The 18,602-nt window shown below is 39.8% G+C and overlaps 3 protein-coding genes across 10 annotated transcripts in view; 2 read left to right on the top strand and 1 right to left on the bottom strand.

Moving 5' to 3' along the window:
* The window catches only part of LOC146515918 (DNA topoisomerase I, mitochondrial), a 35,394-nt gene extending 31,150 nt beyond the window's left edge, over window positions 1-4,244 (top strand). For all 4 annotated transcript variants that reach the window (XM_085165485.1, XM_085165486.1, XM_085165483.1 and 1 more), the window contains exons 18-20: window positions 36-136; window positions 1,658-1,807; window positions 1,978-4,244. In XM_085165485.1, the coding sequence (XP_085021611.1) occupies window positions 36-136; window positions 1,658-1,807; window positions 1,978-2,080 (354 nt within the window). In that variant the 3' untranslated portion in view covers window positions 2,081-4,244. The remainder of the gene's footprint in view (window positions 1-35; window positions 137-1,657; window positions 1,808-1,977) is intronic.
* Window positions 4,245-4,599: 355 nt separating this feature from the next.
* hsbp1b (heat shock factor binding protein 1b) lies at window positions 4,600-6,598 on the bottom strand. The gene is made up of 4 exons (XM_085165509.1): window positions 6,420-6,598; window positions 5,452-5,518; window positions 5,195-5,321; window positions 4,600-5,096 (listed from the first exon to the last, which is right to left on the bottom strand). The coding sequence occupies exons 1-3, from the start codon at window positions 6,462-6,464 to the stop codon at window positions 5,200-5,202; spliced, it is 234 nt and encodes a 77-aa protein (XP_085021635.1). The 5' UTR covers window positions 6,465-6,598; the 3' UTR covers window positions 4,600-5,096; window positions 5,195-5,199.
* The window catches only part of LOC146515914 (solute carrier family 66 member 2), a 159,232-nt gene continuing 146,159 nt past the window's right edge, over window positions 5,530-18,602 (top strand). For 3 of the 5 annotated variants that reach the window (XR_014874953.1, XR_014874952.1, XM_085165503.1), the window contains exons 1-3: window positions 6,740-6,990; window positions 9,962-10,243; window positions 10,446-10,579. Coding sequence is in view for 3 of the 5 variants with exons in the window: in XM_085165503.1 (XP_085021629.1) it covers window positions 10,035-10,243; window positions 10,446-10,579 (343 nt within the window). In the remaining 2 variants the exon portion in view is untranslated. Of the gene's footprint in view, window positions 6,115-6,739; window positions 6,991-9,961; window positions 10,244-10,445; window positions 10,580-18,602 lie in introns of those variants that run through there. The other 2 variants (XM_085165505.1, XM_085165504.1) reach the window with 2 other exon arrangements.

The raw sequence follows: 18,602 nt of genomic DNA, 5'->3' as shown, positions 1-18,602 counted from the left end.
GTGTGAGAGCTTGTATCCATATGTTCTCCACCCAGATTGATGCCAGGAAGGAGCAGCTGGCCTTAGCCAAGACGGAGCTGAAACAGGCCAAGAAGGAGGCCAAGACCAAGGGGAGTTCTGACCCGAAGTTGCAAGCGTGAGTGTCAGTAGCAGAGATGGGCAGTAACGCGTTACTGTAATCTGATTACTTTTTTCAAGTAACGAGTAAAGTAAGGGATTACTATTGCAAAAACGGTAATTAGATTACCGTTACTTTCCCGTAGGAACGCTGCGTTACTGCATTACTAAAACCGTGATTTTTTGCGAGAATGTCTCATGACAGTGATGTAAGCGAGTGCGACGTTCGTGACAACAGCTGTGTGCAGATCAACAATGGATCATATATCGAGTGCAGAGAGAGTATGAGCGTGCAGCGTTTAAAGCGTGGAAGTACTGACCTTACTTTGAGTTTGATTCCATAAAAAGTGACAAAAACATTAGTGTCCGTTGTGCGTGGGAAGAAAACTTCTTTTTACAGCAAAAAAATCCCTAAACTTCCAAACAAGCACCGAGTAGCTACGACGTAATGGGAAACTCACAGAGAAACTCGCGGATTCTTCCACTGACCGCTGCACACCTGCACCAGGGTAAACCTCCGCCTACCTCACTCCTGCTTTACAGGTGAAAATAGAGCAACAGGACCGCTAGTCTTTGACTTTATTTATTTTCTGCTGTGTTTTACTTGCATCTATTTGAAAGACTGAGTGTAAACACACAAAATATTTTATTTTATGTGCTGGAATGTGCAGAAAATAGGTTTAAATGTTAAACTAATTTCTTCCAGTCAGAAAATGTTGCAGATAATTAAATTTTTGCTTGATGCATAAAGTTAAAAGATTAAAACTAATAAAACAAGTTTTAAAAAGAGACTTTTCCATTTGATTACATTTTGTATGATGGATTATGCAGAAAAAGTAGAATTGGGCTGAAAGATCTATCACTTTATCACCTATTCAGGTTGTAAATCGTGTTTTTAGAAAGTAACTAAGTAATTAATTACTTTTGAAAATAAGTAATCAGTAAAGTAACGGGATTACTTTTTTCAAGTAACTTGACCAACACTGGTCAGTAGTGGTGCGGCGGAGGACAAAAGAGAAGCTTTGGTAACATTTTGTCCTGTCCATGCGTTGGACTGAGGGCTCCACTAAGTAGCTTTAACCATTGTGGCAGATACCTGATATCTTTCTGTCCTGAACACACAAAAAACCAAGAGCATAAAACTTTACAGGTGTGTACCTGAGATCAAATTAAAGGTTTTAAAATGGTTGCGGTGGAATCCACGGTGCACTGCTGGAGTTATGTCATCGTTCTTTCCTTTGTCTTGTATGCCTCCTATTTTTAGAGTATCATTCATTCGAATGACCCTTAGGCAATGAATGGTTTCATGATATCTAATATTTTCATCACAGGGTAAATAGGAAAGCGCTGAATGTGTTTGCAATGACAACATCAGATTTATTTTTCTCCCCAGTAAAAATGGTTTGTTTTCAGGTCTTTTCTACTATTTTCAAATATTTACACAAATTCCTCTTTAATTGTTACACTGTGAGAGAAAGTGATACAAAAAGGTTCTTCCATCCACACATATCTGTACCAGTGATGATTCCTTCTCCGTCAGGCTGGTGGAGCGGAAAAAGGCCGCAGTGAAGCGTTGTGAAGAGCAGCTGCTGAAGCTGGAGGTCCAGGCAACCGACAGGGAAGAGAACAAACAGATCGCTCTGGGTACCTCAAAGCTCAACTACTTAGACCCGCGGATATCCGTGGCCTGGTGAGTGAACGCTACCAGCTGATAAATATATAACACAAGATGTATACTGATTTTTCCCCCCATAGACTCAGAAGTGATAGGTTTGTTTCAACCTCTGTTTCTAGGTGAAAAGATCTAAACCTGAATAAAGACGTTTAGGCTCATTTTTAATATTCCTCCCATCTATTCAGGTGTAAAAACATGGAGGTACCTATAGAGAAAATCTACAATAAAACCCAACGGGAGAAGTTTGCCTGGGCCATCGACATGACAGAGGCAGACTTTGAGTTCTAACCTAAAACTTATTCAAGTCTCTCGTCTTAAAAGGTGACATAAGCTGCAATCCAGGAACCACTCCGTTAATTTTACATACAGTACTTTAATGCTGCATTTATTGTATTTTCAAAGACTGCCCATGTTGTACTTATAAGTGTGTGGTACGATCGAGCTGTGCTTAATGTGCTTTTGCTTAGTGGTGTTTGTTTTTGTTCGACACTTTCTTTGGAAAAACTGCTGTTATTTGCTGTTTGTATGTTTTTGTTTGCATTAATCTGAATAAAGGTTCCCATTAGGCAGTAACGGGCCAAAGAAGCTGTCACGAGTTCTTAAACACCACTTTTGGGGAAGTGTTGTTTCAAATGCATAATTCTGCTGGTGTCAGTTTGCATTAACAGAGACAGTTTGTATAAGACTGAGGGCCAGTCTGTCCAGTTCATTCTAATTGTCTTATAATGTGTATGTGTTAGTCCCCATAGGGAAATTGCTCCTCTGCATTTAACCCATTCACCCAGTGAAGCAGTGGGCACCAATGCAGCGCCCGGCGAGCAGTGTGTAGGGACGGTACCTTGCTCAGGGGTACCTCAGGGTAGCTGTTCAGTGGATTCGAACCACCGACCTTCCGATCATGGGGCCACCACTCTACCTACTGAGCTATCCCTGCCCAAAACAAACACAGTGCTTTAAAATTAACAATGGGAAACACTGATTAGAATGCAAATAAAAAGGCAGTAACTTTAAAATCCTTTGAACCTCATATTTAATTAAAATGGTACAAAGACAACAGTTTTGCTTTTTGGAAAAAATCAATGAAAATATATGCATGCGCTGGTTTTTATTTAAGGGCAGAAATACATTTAAACAAACTTTTATGAGCGGTGTTTTCCAGCGTGTTGCGCGACCTCTTCTTGAACTGATGAGACTAAATGTGTAGTTTTTAAAGTAAAAGTTGCATTTTCCAGTTCATAGTACAGTAAAGTTTACAGTAGATAATTTCATCTGTGGATGCGATGACAAAGTGATTAATGACAATAAGCCCAGTGACTGAAGATTCTTATTTTTCTGCCGTGTCACTCCATACGTCTGATATTATGCACTGTACATGATGGCTCACATACTTATTTGCTGTGTCATTGTCCTTATTAATTCTAAAACCCCTGGTGTCCCTGTGGTGCTCATGATGCAGGGTTTAAATGATTCCGGTTCGTTTTTATTATTTACATTTTACAAACTGTCCTAACCTAAGAGGTTGATTATAATTTCATTACATTATAAACAATATAGATTTAAAAACCATGCAACACTGAGACGTTCCACAGAATTTGCATCTGAAAATACGATTCTGGTTTAAAAAAACAAAACTACAGAAAAATGCAGAGCACCTCGGAGTTGGATGTATTGTTAAAAATTCTGTCAGCACCAGAGGGGTATGCTACGAAGAACATTCAACACAGGCAGGCTGTCTTTGCCGTAGTTGGCTTGACAAAACGTAAAACTCCAGTAAGAGATTTCTGCTTTCAGCTCAGTGCGCTCGTGTAGAAACGGGTTTCATGCATCGTGACTCTGTGTCCACGCAAACTGATCCAAGCGCCATCTACTCCAATCTCAGACGTTATCAGAAGGTGTAAAAACTGGATTTGGTGCATAAAGTGGTAAACATTAGAATTTATGTTACTGCCGAGTGTGATTTCAGTGCTGTCACCTTAGAAATAGTTCTGAGTCTTTTAGACTGGATACATTAAATGTGCCTGATGTAAAGGAAATGCACAAATCGCTTTCATTTGTCAGCAGATTGCGAAATGAATTTCACATTAGTGTGTGGGTTCTGTATGCTGGTAGCTGCAGTTGTACTAAATCAGGGGTGTCGAACTCCAGGCCTGCAGGTTTTAGATCTCACCCTGGGTCAACACACCTGAATGAGATGATGACTTCATTACCAGGCCTCTGGAGAACATCGAGAGATGCTGAGGTTATTTAGCCATTTAAATCAGCTGTTTTGGATCAAGGACACATCTAAAACCTGCAGGACACCGGCCCTCGAGGCCTGGAGTTTGACACGGCTGTACTAAATAGTTGGGATAGGCTCCAGTCCCCCCCCACACATCTGAACTGGATAAGCAGGAAAGAGATGGAATAAAGTGTAACATTTATACATTTTTTTTTTTTGCTTCACTAAAATAAACATGCACATACATAATGCAATCTCCTGACGATGATTTTAGTGGTTCCACTAAAGTGCAGCTTAACAACTTGTGACATATAAAACTTATTCCCCGAACATGTGTATAAATAACACTTTTTAAAAATGCTGTGGATAAAAAAAAAAACTCTGAAACTCTGAACATAACCTGCTGCCGAGCGGCTTATGTCTTCAGGTTAAGTAACCATAGTGACTTAGGTTAAAAGAGCCGCTTGTCTTAAAATCAGTTTTCATGACAGAAAACTGATTTTAAGTTTGACCAACTCCAATAACTCACTGATGTCACTTCATAGTGCACCCCTCTTTCCAAATATTGACCATACATGACAAACAGCCGTGTATTAAATAGCTTTAATAGAAGACTATCAGGATTGGAATGCATCCCACACAATGGTTGTAACAGTGCTCACTGTGAAACACTGTTGCTTTAGAGATTCTCTGCACCGTGTTGGTGCAGACACTGGGTTGGAGGTTTTTACTAACCTGTTAGCCTGCTAGTTTTAGTCCTCGTCAGAGGCTAGGGCAAAACCAACACTGTCTGCTTTCGTGTCAAGGAATTCAACTACTGATATACATGTATATGAAAATAACCTCCAGGTTAGTACGCTAAATCTGCAATCCTGCACATGAGCACTTGAGGTGCTGAAGGGCATATCACACTACTCTAGCTTACAAGTAACGTTCAAATTTTCAAGTCATTACATAACCATTTCACAATATATAAAAAAGCATTTCACACAACGACACACCAAATCAATATTAGTCATTTTCAGAATGGGAAAAGTCTGCTGCTCCTGAATACAGGACCGACTTCACGCCTTGTGATTTAGGAACCTGTGGGACAGATTTAGAAAAACATTCACTATTAAAGCTGACATTCGACATATTTACAGGAAAACTGACAAAGCTACATGTGCCGACTACTTTATTACCTTCATTATGATCCTTGACCCTCTTTAGCTTTTTCTGGTGGTGCCTCGATCTCCTCAACACCAGCCTGGGTCATCAGGTCAGCAATGTTTTTTTCCAAGTCATCAATACGTGTGCTCATTTCATCAAGTGGAGAATTAGTTAAGGCAGGTAATTACAACTGAAAATCACAAAGTCAGCTAACACGGAACAAATGATCCAGCCTACAATTATTAACTTTGATGTATATAATCAATAAAACAGATGATTAATAGGATATTCCTTCCAATGATCTGGTCTGACATGGTCTGGAACTTGTCCTGCATCTGTTGCAGCAGAGTCTGAACCTGTGGAGGGAAAAGAGCAAAAATTATGAAACTGGAGCCACTTAGTAGTTAAAGTTTATGGAGATATAAAGTGAAGTCATAACACTGTCAGATACAAACACTTTGAAGCATATGGTCTGTGAATCAAAGCGTGAACAATGGTGAATTTGTTTCTATGCCAACATCTTAAAAGCTTGACTATGGATCTATGATTTACTGTAACAAGTACACCTGCAGCGCCCCTCCATCTCTTTATTCTGCATCTCCTTCACATAACAGTCAAGTTAATCCTCAGCTTCTTTAAATCTGTGTGAATACAACTGTAGGAAACTAGGTAATGCATAACAACACATGACTCAAACTAGCGGAGGTGGTTTTTAAACGTTTGCGAGGTTGACTGAAGCTGAACGTCTCTCACTGACCCCATCTCTATGGCAACACTCAAACACTGCCTACGCAGGCTCGGTCGTATAGGAAACACTAAAAGGATCATTAACATATAATCTGTACATTTTAAGGTCTGTGTGAAACTGCGCGATATTCAGTAGTCAGACGCTGATTAGGGAAACCTACTATATATAAGTGCCAGGTGAATAAGAATAGAAAATGTACTGCAGGTAACTTTTGCATAATTCTGTGCAGTTTACTCGTTGAAATTTGGTGATGCCATTTACATGACCGGTTGACCATTACATAACATTCTGGAGCTAAAGTCTGGGGTTGTGGTTTGGATGCAACAAGCTCAACACACACAGCCTTTGAATCTAGAGTTTTACACACCAAACAAAATCCACGAAACACCGCATAAGTGCTAAAATTTGCTAGCTCAGATAGCTTGCTATCGTTAGCATTGTTATTGGCTTTGCTAGCTAAGGCTAAGCTACTGTGGCTAAAGCTAGCTTGCCTCGCGATCACGACTCACCACATTGGTAAGGTCCTGCACCGATTTGGGGTCCGTCTCAGCCATGTTGTGATGTAAATGATTATCAGCGCCTAAACAGCACAAAAATCCAAACCGCTATCTAGCGACTGTTTTGCTATCTACTCGAAGTAAGCAATCTCGCACAACACCCACAGCACAGTCAGCTGTTCCAAAGCACAGAGGATCTCGCGAGAGTTGCTCCAATGTACAGCGAGTTTTGAATGGGCAGTACAGGGTTGTAGATTTTATTTACCCCACGTAGCTTCATAAAACTCCTGACATTCAGATATTTGTTCAGTGCAATAGTCTGCGTCATTTAGGCGTCCGGGTCATAGAAACATGCACACAAAAGCCTTTGTTAAATCTGTATTAACTAAAACAAAAGATAGAAGTCGATGTATCCGTGCGAGTGCGTGTGCGCCTGCCTGCGCGCGCACGTTCCTCCTCATCTGAACGAGTTGGGATTTGAAAGTTGGAGCTGCCGGGGAGTCCGGTGTGTTTTGACGCCGAAGAATTCGCGTGCGGGTTTTGTTTATGTTACAAACGGGCGGAAAGTGAATGAAGAGGCTTGGTAAGTAACGCTTGAAGTTTTAAGTTAACTCTTAAATTAGGGAACTTACTAGGGTATAAAATCCTTATAAGGGGCGATACAGAATCAGCCCCATTGCGCACCGTGCGCGTTGTGAGCTCGCTCTACTATTATAGAAAACGGTAGACTTTCTCAAGTGATTTAAATTTTGCCCTTAAAAGTTCTTATTTGCACAGGTTTATACGAAACCTTCGTCTGTTTATAACAATGTAACCACTCGCTGTGAATGCTGGGCCTCTGTGTCTTGTTACTCTGAGGCTGGCACAGTAGTCTAAAATTGATGTCTGGAAGTTCAGGCATGTTAGCCCAACCCAAAGAAGCTATGCGTTGCTTACGTAACAAAGATCGTTGTGTTATCAGATGTAGTCCATCACATTTGGGCTGCTCTCATGTGATGGTTAACTTCTACAGCAGGCGGAGGGAAGTAGCTGGAGACGCCTTGGATTGTTAAATTTCCTGAATAATATTTAACTTAGTAGAAACCTTTTTATGGGATGTGTTAAAGGTCTGCTGCAGGTTTTCATTCACTTTGCATTGTTAATCATCACACCTTTTAAATGCTTTCTGCAATGTTGGTGTTTTTACAGCCGTTATGTCCTTATTACAAATAAATGCCCTCTGATGAATAATCAGGCTGTACACAGGAGATTCCACTCAATGCATCTGCTGTTACGTTGAGGAGAAAAGGTTAACAGCAGCAGTCTTACAAGAAGAGAACCTGTTGGTGAGGGTTTTGTGTTATCACGACAAAAGTGTGTTGACTGGATTTCCAGGCTTGACTGATTCGTCAGCTGAGCCTTGTGACCAATCAAAAGAGCACATTCATTCTAGCTCTCTTCAAGGTTTGATAATGAAAATATTACACAGTGATTACTGAACAGGAACACAACTGTACCCACAAGCATGATGCCACTGCTCACTGTTGTTCAGCATGTGCAGGTCATGGTTTTGTGTACACAAAATACGTTTGTTTTTGTTTTGTTTTTAACTGAAGAACAACAATAGGGAACTGGAGTTTTAGAGAACTGTATGAAATCAAATTTACTGAAATATATTGTAACACTGTTTGGAGGGAAAAGGGAACTACTGTGACCATTTGTAATAAAGTAAAATAAAATTCACTTCCTGCTGTGACAAAACAAAATTCCCACATGTGGGACTAATAAAGGTTATCTTATCTTATCTTAAAGTATCATACCAAGTAGTCACAGTAATCACTTTGCATTGCTAATAATAATATTAATTTGAAGATTTAATTTAAGAAAACATTTTGAATTGCAGGACCTTTGTTATGAAGACAGCCTGGTGATAGAATATGTTTAACTGAACATTTAAGCGAAGAAGAAAAAAGAAAAGCTGGTGTCTGCAGTTTGACAGACGTCGGTGCAGATATGCATTCTGACTTGTTATTTAAACAGTGTGGTAGATGTTACTGACACATCCCATACTGGTCACCTTAGTAACGCCCCTAGCTTCACCAGCCAGTGACTGTTTAACCTCTCCTGGCAGTCCATGTCCTCTGTTGCTGTTGCTGTTCCCAGACCTTTGACTCCTGCTTGTGATCCCTGTTCTGATATGTGGCCACTATAAAAGACAAGAAGTTTAAATAATAGAAAAGTCGTTTGCTACTTGTCTGTCCTCTATATATTTATGTAATGAATTAAAGTACAGTATACTATTTTCAGACAGTCATGGGTCCATTTATTCTAACTGTTGGGAAACCTGAATAAAAATGAACATTTTCTTTGCTGCACCTCTGTTTGGAATCACTACGCCTGCCTGTAACAGCAGAGCTGGCCTAAGATGTGTTATTGAATGATTTTGATTGATGGATGTAAAACGATTAGAAAAATAAGATAACTGCCAACATTTAGAAGTTGTATTTGGACAATAATGAGCCTTTTGTACTTTAAAAAAATATAAAAAGATAAACATTTAACAGCTGTTTTTGACTAATCAACCAGCAAATATGTGAAACTGTAACAGACTATGCAACAATGACATAGTCGTCTACTTCAACATTATGTTATACATAAAGAAGCTTAAAAGCAGTATGTATGCCTGCTAGAGGTGGGAATCACCATACATCCCACGATACGATATTATTGCAATTTTTTAAAATATTTTGCGATATTCAGATTCTGTACATAAAGGTAAACTTTATCAATATTCATTTTCTCTAATATCAAAGTCTCACACTCAGTCTTTCTCTCATTTCAGTTTTATTGTTGACAAACTGAACGGTTTGTATTACAGTCTAGTCCAACTTAACTGAATCAACCATCTGGTACAATTATAGCTATTCTGAACTATGCAGTTTATGAAAACTATGCAGCCCCTTCAGCAACTGAAGAATTTGAAAGTAAATTAAAACAAAATATAATTTTACATTAAATAAAAAAGTTTTAAACTTAATTAAAATAAAACATGTCTTAAATTAAAATAAGTAAACTGTCATGTTTATTAAACACATTTGGACAGTGAAGGAATGTCAGGATTCTTGCTCAGAAAAAGGATCAACATGCTCTGAAGTCAGAGCACAAAAACCTTTTTTGTAACAAAGTATTGATTTCTGCTGTCCCTGTATCGATACATTATTAGCAAACAAAATATCACCATGCTACACAGTATCAATTTTTTCCCCACCCCTAATGCCTGCATTGTATGTGTGCATTGATAGGCCAGAATCAGCTGACTGAGATCATTTTGGCTCTAATATGAAGGTATATTGCTTCATGTTTTATGTAAGTTTGGTTGTTTTGGTCATCGTGCACGGGCTACTTTCCTGTAACAGATTTTGTGCTGGAAATAAAAATGAAAATTGTGATGTGAGATATAAGAATGAGGCATTTAATTGCACTCAATGTTAATCTCTGGTTAGTGACTCTGGGCGCCTCATAATGGCCATTAATGATAACGCTGCTGACCTCCCATTACTTTGGCTCTCTGACAGTGGCCTGCTGTCTGTCAGATTTCCTGCTGCGACTCATCCACCTCCTGAACACTCGTAATATATCCTTGCTGTGATGGATGCCGAGGTGGTTCTGCAGGAGGAGGACATGGAGGGCTCGTGGACGCTGCTCTCCTGGCTGGCATCATTCGTAATGGTGTTTGGGGGAGCCCTGCCTTATGTGCCGCAATATCAGGAGATCCAGAAAAGCAGCAACACCGAGGGATTCTCCACCAGAGTCTGTCTGGTGCTGCTCATAGCTAACATCTTGCGTATATTTTTCTGGTAAGAAAGTATTTGTTCTTTACTCATAATTTTTATCCTTTTGCTTTCCTGTTTTATTCCTTTTAAAGGTGCTAACCTGTCATGTCGGCATTGAGGCTCTGTGTTTAAATACAGCTGATCCTACCGGACTATATGCTGATCTATAAGAGCTCTGTATCTAAAGTCCTGATTGGTTTTGGTTGCGTTGGTCTTGTTCTTGCAGGATAGGGAAGCAGTTTGAGCTGACCCTGCTGCTTCAGAGTGTGGTCATGATTCTCACCATGTTTGCCATGCTCCACCTTTGTTGCACTGTGCAAAACGCCAACAGAGTAAGCACCAAGCAGCATCGCCTTTCAGGTAACCGCAGCTTACCGTGCAATCACTGTCATGAGCATTTACAGTTACGGCAAGTGACGCATCCAACATTCAATGCTTCCCTGTGTCAGCAGTTTTAGGCGAGAACTGATTCAACTCCTGCTTCTTTCCAAAAGAGGGAGCTAGTGGAAAAGCTAACATTGCAAGATTGCTGTTCTCAAAACACCTATGAGAGCTACTTTTTTATATGTCCTCTGTATATTGAGTTCTTCTTTTCAGTTTCCAATGTGACGGATACGCAAACACACTGAACACAGTAAAGCTTGAAATATCATTAAAATATCACGTTAAAGAATGTGTAAGAAGTGCAAACCAAGACAAAGACCTTCCACTATAACTGCAAACCCTTCTTTCACCTGAAGTGCACCTCCCTCGAAATGTAACTACATGTCATGTTCATGCAGCCTGCAACTAGTTTTTAATTTAATGGAAACTAAATGGAAACTAATATAAAAGCAAAATTCTGGAGTGAGATCGCTGAAATTGTCCAAATTGATGTGAAGGGATGAACAAGGCACTTTATTTGTTTCTATTTGCTGGCTCTGCATGTAAAGCACCAGGACTCAACCATAAGGTGAATATGCACCAGCACAAGTATAAATGGCGGCAACAACGTCGACCACTAAACGTAGGTTACGTCGTAGACGCTACCACAGACGTCTAAATCAGCCATTAGTCAGTTGGTGTGGAAATAAGTCGGGTTACATGGTGGCATTGTGGGAATCTGCCTGGCTTTTAGTGACAAATATGTCTTCATAACATGAATTATAGAGTAGAGCGAGGTAAAGGTTCGTTTTAAGGTGCACAGGCAGCAGGTCTGCAGAACGTCGGCCCATCCCACCCTGTGACTTACAGGATATCTCTTCTTAGAGTGTGTGTGCACGAAGTATAAGAAATGTGGTGGAAACACAAGCATGTGAATGTGTTTCTTAGGCTGTGGATGACGTATTGGTACAGAGTGAGAGCAGATGATGTGAGCTAAGATTGAGCGCACCAATATCAGTGTCTCCTCTGAATTGTGTGTGTGTGTGTGATGCCAAGACGGGGAACCCAACCAAGATTATTTACAGGGTCTATTTTTATAGGCTTCTGTCTTTTATAGGTAATTGTGTTTTTTCCAGACGCTCGAGTTGATTGCCTTTGCAAATATTCTGACAGAAATTCAATCTTAGTGCAGTTTTTCCTTTTTTGTTTTACTAGACAACGAAGTAAAACTGAATAATGGGATCTTGTAATACTCTGATCATGCAGAGCACAATGTGTTATTAAAGACATAAATCACGATAACTGATTTTAGGTTGATGGATATGAAACGGGGAGAATATTTCTTTGTAAAGACGAGCAGAAAGCATGTCTGTTTGTTAGGCTGTCAGAGGCAAATCCCTCTAAATGAGTTTTGATTGAGGAACTACAGACTGAGTGTGCGTGTGTGTTTAGACAGGAGAGTAATGATCATCTTTATGTTAGACTGTGCTTCTCCTGCCTTTACAAAGAACTGATCTATTACTCATCAGCAGCCCCCCTCCCCCCTCTGTTTATATTATTTCAGCCTACGCCAAACAGTTTTTGTGGTGAATAAAATAGTTTATTGTAAGTGGAGGTGGATCGTCTGATTTTGGTGAAGGTGGATTTCCATATAGGCTGTTTGTGAACGTATAGCAGTGAACAACAATTCTGCCTGCAAGCCACTGAGGTGTAAACTGTTAATCAGAGAAAACAGAGCGATTGATTTAAAGTAGGGCTGCCACAAACGATTATTTTGATAGTCGACTAGTCACCGATTATTTTTGCGATTAGTCGACTAATCAGACCATCATCCATTGGATGTAAAACGTACAGCTTATTGCACCAGCAGCATCTGCTCTTATATAACTATCATTAGCTTACAGCTTTAAGTGTTTAAGGTCTGTGCTAACTAAAAATAAAGACAAGATGATAATTTATTACATTTTAATGAAATTTGCAGATTGTTTCGGTGAAGTTTAATAAACTCCTTGCTATCTAAAATATAACAGGACACCGGAGTAAATTCTCGAGCATCTCACACTTCTGATAATCAGCTGTCTGCTTGATGTTTATTCAGCTGTGTAAAAACTATAACTTTAATCTCAGCCAAACCGATTTACTCAGGAACAAATAAAATACTGAAAAAAGCCAAACAATAACATTTTTAAGTTATCTAAGTGACTTATATATCATGTTTAACCTGAGTAGCGAAAGACAGCGGTGGGTTTGAAAACGATTAGCGGGAGTCCGGTGCTCTCACGGCTCTAGTTAGCCTAGCCCCCGGCTAGCTATCGAGCTAGTGGGTAACAGACGTCTCCGAAAACGTCGGAGCGCTTTTGAAAATATGTGGTGTCTTGATAAACTGAGCAGATATTTGAGGTTTACACAGCTACATTATCGCCTGAAAATATGTTAAACGTTTATTTTGTGACCCAGAAAGAATAATAAGAGTAATATTTAAACTAACTAGCTGCAGCCATTGTTGGAAACTGAGCTGGGCTGCGCTATGAATTCTGGGACACAGCTTCTTCTTCTTCGGGGTTTAACGGCAGCTGGCATCCTTGTACATGCAGTGCTGCCATCTTCTGTTTCAGTCCGTTATTACACTCTTAAATCCTACTATTTATTCCTGCGTCTTTTGTGATCTTACAAAGCTTCAAACGACGCGTCGACTATTAAATCAGTCGTCGACGATTTTGATAGTCGACGTAATCGTGACTAGTCGACTAATCGTGGCAGCCCTAATTTAAAGTGATCTTCATTTTTTAATCACACTATCAGCTAAAACACATCATGAACACTCTTTCACATTAAGCCACTCGCTCTCTCTTAAGGGCAGCTCTGAGGTCCAGTTGCGATGGGGGATGGTGGGGTCGTGACAAGAATAGATCAGAGCAGCTCTTCTCCCCAACTGCCTGCTCTGCCCTCCATGTTTCTTGTGCAAAGTCTTTCCAACAGATCAGGGTCATCTCTATGTAAAATAGTTACTTCTAACCATGATGCATGTTGGCGTGGTTTACAAATACGGAGCTATTTTTGTGGCTCCTTCATTTCCTATCATTTCTTAGCTCCTCGCCCAGAAGTCCTGACTGCTCTTTATTTTTCTTCTTTTTTTTCACACCTTCCTCCACTGTTCTTCTACTCTCCCCTCTCCTCCTCCTGTCGATCCTTCTGTTGCAGTTTCAAGGGCTCCCACTTCTTTTCCTTAACTTCTACTTTTATGAACAGATATCTGAGACTGCCAGAGTCCATGCTGAGGTCATCTCTGATCCACTTGCTTTAATGCCAACTTCTGTCATCTGCCTACTAACCTCATTTCCACTGCTTCAAAGCACACTCGAGCGAAACATAACCCGACTGACTGAGGCGAAACAGACAACTGCATGTCTCCTGTGAGTGTCGTTCTCCCACAGTTAACAAAAGATTAAAATTTTGCAGCGCTGAAAGTTTTTTTTCTTTCTTTTCTGTTGGCTATACCAACACATTGTTGTAGCGTTCCTAAATATATTAAGTTATAGTGAAATTATTACAATATTACATAGTCCAGTGTATTACTTACCTTTTTACGCTTTATAGAAAGTCATTTATGAATTGCTCATTACATTATTTTTTGCATTACTCCTCAGCATCACATAGGAAGCACTGTCACTTAATTGCCTATATAATATGAAACTTCCCATCTACATATATATGGATATCCTGACAGTGAAGACTTATCAATGATCTCCTTTCAGTATTTACTTCTTATCACAAAGCTGAAAACAGCTGGCGACAGAGCACTCAACATCCTTGTGTCCAAAACATTAGCATAATGTGCATATCTCCACCCCTGACGATCTGTAGACCACTGTGCCATTTAGGCTCTGGTTCACTAAGCTGACTCTGGTCTTCTCAGCATTCCTGTTCAGCCTTCGACACGATCTCTCCTTCTAAACAGACTTTCCTCTCTCGGCGTCTCCGACACACCCCTCGCCTGGTTCCTATCATACCTCCTTGATCGTTTATTCCCGGTCACTTCTGGTGTACCCCAAGGTTCAGTCTTAGGCCCTCTTCTCTTCATAACATACATCCTCCCTCTTGGTACCATTTTCCATAAATTCCATCTTTCCTTTCACTGTTTTGCTGATGACACCCAGTTAAATCTCTCCTGCTGGCCTGATTCCTCCCTCCCTCCTTCTCTTATAGAATGTTTATCCGAATTAAAATCCTAATTTTCTTAAGCTCAATGAGGATAAAACTGAACTCCTTCTTGTCTGCACTAAATCCAACCCACTGAAGGCAAATCATTTCACTCTCACTGTTGATAAGGAAAGGCAGTTATTATTTATTGTTTCCTTGGTTTCTATGTTTGAGTTCTTGTATCGTTCATCACTTGTTAGGTCTGTTAAGCTTGCGTTGTCATGTCTAGTTTCAGTGTTTCCTGTTTTATTTTGAAGGAGTCGTGTGTTCTTTGTTCATTGTATTTAGTTTCACTTCCCTTGTCCTGTCATTAGGCTCATGTCAGTCAGCTGTTCTCCATGTGTTCCCACTTCCCCTAATCACCTCCTGTGTATTTAAGTCCTCTGTTTTCAGTGTGTCATTGTCAGATCGTCTGCTTTGTTTGCAAGCCAAGAAGTTGTGTCAAGTTTCCTCATGTCAAGTCCATGTTCCTGTTGTAGGTTTTTAGTTAATTTAGCTCACCCAGTTTAGTTTATTGTTAGCTTTGCCTTTTGCCTTTTGTTTACAGTTATTTTGCCAGCCTCAACAAACGGCTCGTTTTCTGTTATTCAAGTAATGTTTCACATTTTGTTTCCGTCTGCATGCTGATTGTGACATTAAGAGCCTCGGTGTCATCCTAGACAGTTCACTGTCCTATAAATCGCACATCAATGATCTCACCTATTTCCATCTATGCAACATTAACCGATTACGTCCTTCTCTTTCCACCCAGTCTGCGTCCATTCTTGTTTGATAGTCTCGTTACCTCCCGCATTGACTATTGTAATTCTCTCTTGCATGGTCTCCCCCAAAAATCCCTCCATAAGCTTCAACTGGTTCAAAACTCTGCTCCCGGCATTATTACCAGAACCCCCTCCTATTTTTGGTTTGGTTCTTTTGCCATCAGAATTATTGTCTAAAGGCAAAGAAAGATGCCCAACGAACTTCCTCCTACAAGCGCATCACCTGTCATGTGATTACTGAATTAAGGAAAGTAGCACTGCTTATGAGAATCACATTTAGGCATCTCCAAATAGGTTTGAAACTGGTGACTGGGAGTTCCTTTTTGTGTTTCTGTCACTAAGATGTGGTTAATAGTAAAAATTTGTAATTGTTTTCTCCTCAAAGAGTAGGTGTAAAGCCATTGTTGCCCGGTAACAGTGCCTCCTCCTTTTGTATTGTATACGTGAAAACAGGTAATTGTATAAAGTTGTTGCCAGAATGGCGCGAAAAAGAGAAACGTCAGTCAGATGAGTAAGCTCGCTTCTTTCTTCTTTCAAGGATGAGCTTGTTGTGCGAGTTTTATGCCCACACTTCTTATAAACAACCAAAGAGTGCCAGTAACTGCATCATGGCATGTGAAGAAGGAAGTGCTGTTTTTGGCTTTATGCACAAACTGCAGCACAGTCTGGAAGTTTCTTCAGACTATCTCACCAGGAGTGCTCAGACTTTAGAAGTGAAGCCAAGCTAAGAGATAACAAACACAACTACACAGCCTGGATTTTCTCGTCGGGTCACCTTCATTATTATTTATTATTTTTGTACTAGATGTGTAAGGTGTGTCTGTGTGTGTGTGTTTGCATCCTGTACAGTAGCTCTTTCTGTCTCCTTAATCCATTGATGATGCAGTGATATCAGGATGAAAAGTCAGCAGAAAACAGAACAGTTTTCCGTCTGCATCAGCATTGTTACTCTGCCCATTTTGATGCCCGCTGCATAATCATTCATAGAGGTGAAACTTCACATATTTGTGGTCAAAATGTGTTCTTGAGTCTTTGTCATCGTCTCTGCCTGTGCTCACTCAGAGTTATGACTTTGCAAAGTCTTCAGTACCAGCCCCAGGGTGCCACATTAGCAGTCCTGGCCTTATAATGCAGGAGTTTGAAGCCAGATAGAGAAGTAAGGGGTCTGAATATATTCAAAGACACATGCGACCTCAGGCTAAGTGTCAGATTGGTGCAGACAGTAACTCTGAGTATGTGAAAGAGAATTCTGGGGCTGGATAAAAAAACTTGATTTAAAGCAAGTCAAGAATATCTAATCAAGTGTAATTACTGAGCTACTGTGAGGTCACTGAAAGTGGAACGCCATAAAAGCTGAACAACATCGCCCTCTGTTGGCTGAAACCGGTAAAGCACACCTGCGTCATGTTAACATTTAACGTTGTGCTTACAGCTTACGTTTGTGTGAAGAAAGCGCGTTTGAAAGTTAGCAACAGCTGCTGTTTAACATTCTGTTTGTGGAGGCCAGTGAGACCTTACCTCACTATAAACAGAAGAGGCGGGGCTTTTGATAACTAGCGTTTACCCTGTGGTCATCCCTAAAAGCATTATTTGCCCTGCTGTCCTCTGTTGCCTCATAAATTCAAATCATAGCTGCCAGATGCAGCCGCAGTAGAAACAATATTGCTAACTTGATTTTAGAATGTAACAATTTTAAAATCAATGTAACAATTAATAGATACAAATCAGACACGAGACACACCTGTGGGTTCATCAAAATAAAAAGTGAAGGAAGCTGAATATTCGACTTATTTTTGAATTTCCACACACTAATATTAATTCAAGTACAACTTTAACATATACTCATAGTTTCATACAGGTTTTAATGATGTTATTGATGAAGGCCACAGTTAATGAGACTGATGCACTGTTATCTCTCTAATAAATGAAGTGTGTGTCTTTGTTGTTTTCTAGCATCTGTTCATCAGGTCTGCTGTAGAGCTGGGTGGGTGTATATTTCTGTTCCCTCGAGGAAGTGCACTGTTGAATTTAAATTATTTGGATGAGCGGTTGTATTTTAGCTAAAAGCTGTTATCCTGTCACAGCAGTTAGACACAGGTCAGACTTAGTGTACTAGTAAGTCTGTGTCAGCTTGTTGTACACTGTCTGTATCCAAAGCTCTTCTAATCTCCGTCTTATATCTCTGCTACATATCCAGCTCATACTGTGCAGCTCTTTCTGAACTATATGCAGATTTGTCAGTTGATGTGAAGTCGCTGTGGATGCTATCTTTAGTTATTATCAGCTGTCCAACAACTGAATCACTGTGGTGGTGATCTCAAAGAAAGAGACTAATCAGGGCTGAGGTTGTGTTTGATATCAGGAGGAAGCTTGAATTGTTTTTTAACCCTTTAAGACCGACCATAGAACCAAGTCTGCCAGAGCTTATATTATATGTTTACATGCTGTGGAGCCATTTTTGGGAGCATTTCAAGTTGCTATACATCAATACAACCATTACAGTCTAAATTTTAATAATATGTCTGCATTAAGTGCATAGTAATTACATAAATTGCAAAAAAGTGCAATAAACGGCAAAAAAATTGAAAATCGTTTTTGTTTTTTAACATATATTTCTAGTTAGAGAAATTTAAGAGGCTTATCCCTCAAAACTGTAAATACAAAAAAGTTGCACAAACTAGTTTCCCACCACAGGAAATTTATTTTGAGTGTCTTCATAGTTTTATTTTTGAAATACACCAATTTTTATATACTGCAGGAAAAACGAAAATAAATATTATAATGCAAATTTGCAAAAAAAGCAGCATATGCATCAAAATAAACTATTTGCAGCAGTGCAATATGAGTCCTAAGCATCCCAGAAACCACACAGAAAGTCATAAAGTCAAACATAGCTTTTTATGCAGTTTTTGCAAAGCTATATGTGGAAGGAAACTGTGACCGAGGACAAGCTGATGGCATAAGATGTAAGTACAACTCCTCCGGTTTCATATGCAAAAAAAATTATTGCGCTAGCTTATGTGGTTGCAGAGCTACCGGGATTTAAAAATAGTTACGCA

Source organism: Neolamprologus multifasciatus, chromosome 7 (assembly GCF_963576455.1).
Source record: "Neolamprologus multifasciatus chromosome 7, fNeoMul1.2, whole genome shotgun sequence".
NCBI classification, from domain to species: Eukaryota; Metazoa; Chordata; class Actinopteri; order Cichliformes; family Cichlidae; genus Neolamprologus; species Neolamprologus multifasciatus.
Note: the sequence above shows the minus strand (reverse complement) of the source record. Positions and strands in the feature narration are given on the sequence as shown.

Excerpts from the sequence above, each read along its gene's own strand:
- hsbp1b (XM_085165509.1), bottom strand. The coding sequence starts at position 6,464 with ATGGCTGAGACGGACCCCAAATCGGTGCAGGACCTTACCAATGTG. Across the intron at positions 5,519-6,419 it reads TGCAGGACCTTACCAATGTG|GTTCAGACTCTGCTGCAACA; the intron begins GTGAGTCGTGAT and ends TTCCCTCCACAG. Across the intron at positions 5,322-5,451 it reads AGACCAGATCATTGGAAGGA|TTGATGAAATGAGCACACGT; the intron begins ATATCCTATTAA and ends CTAATTCTCCAC.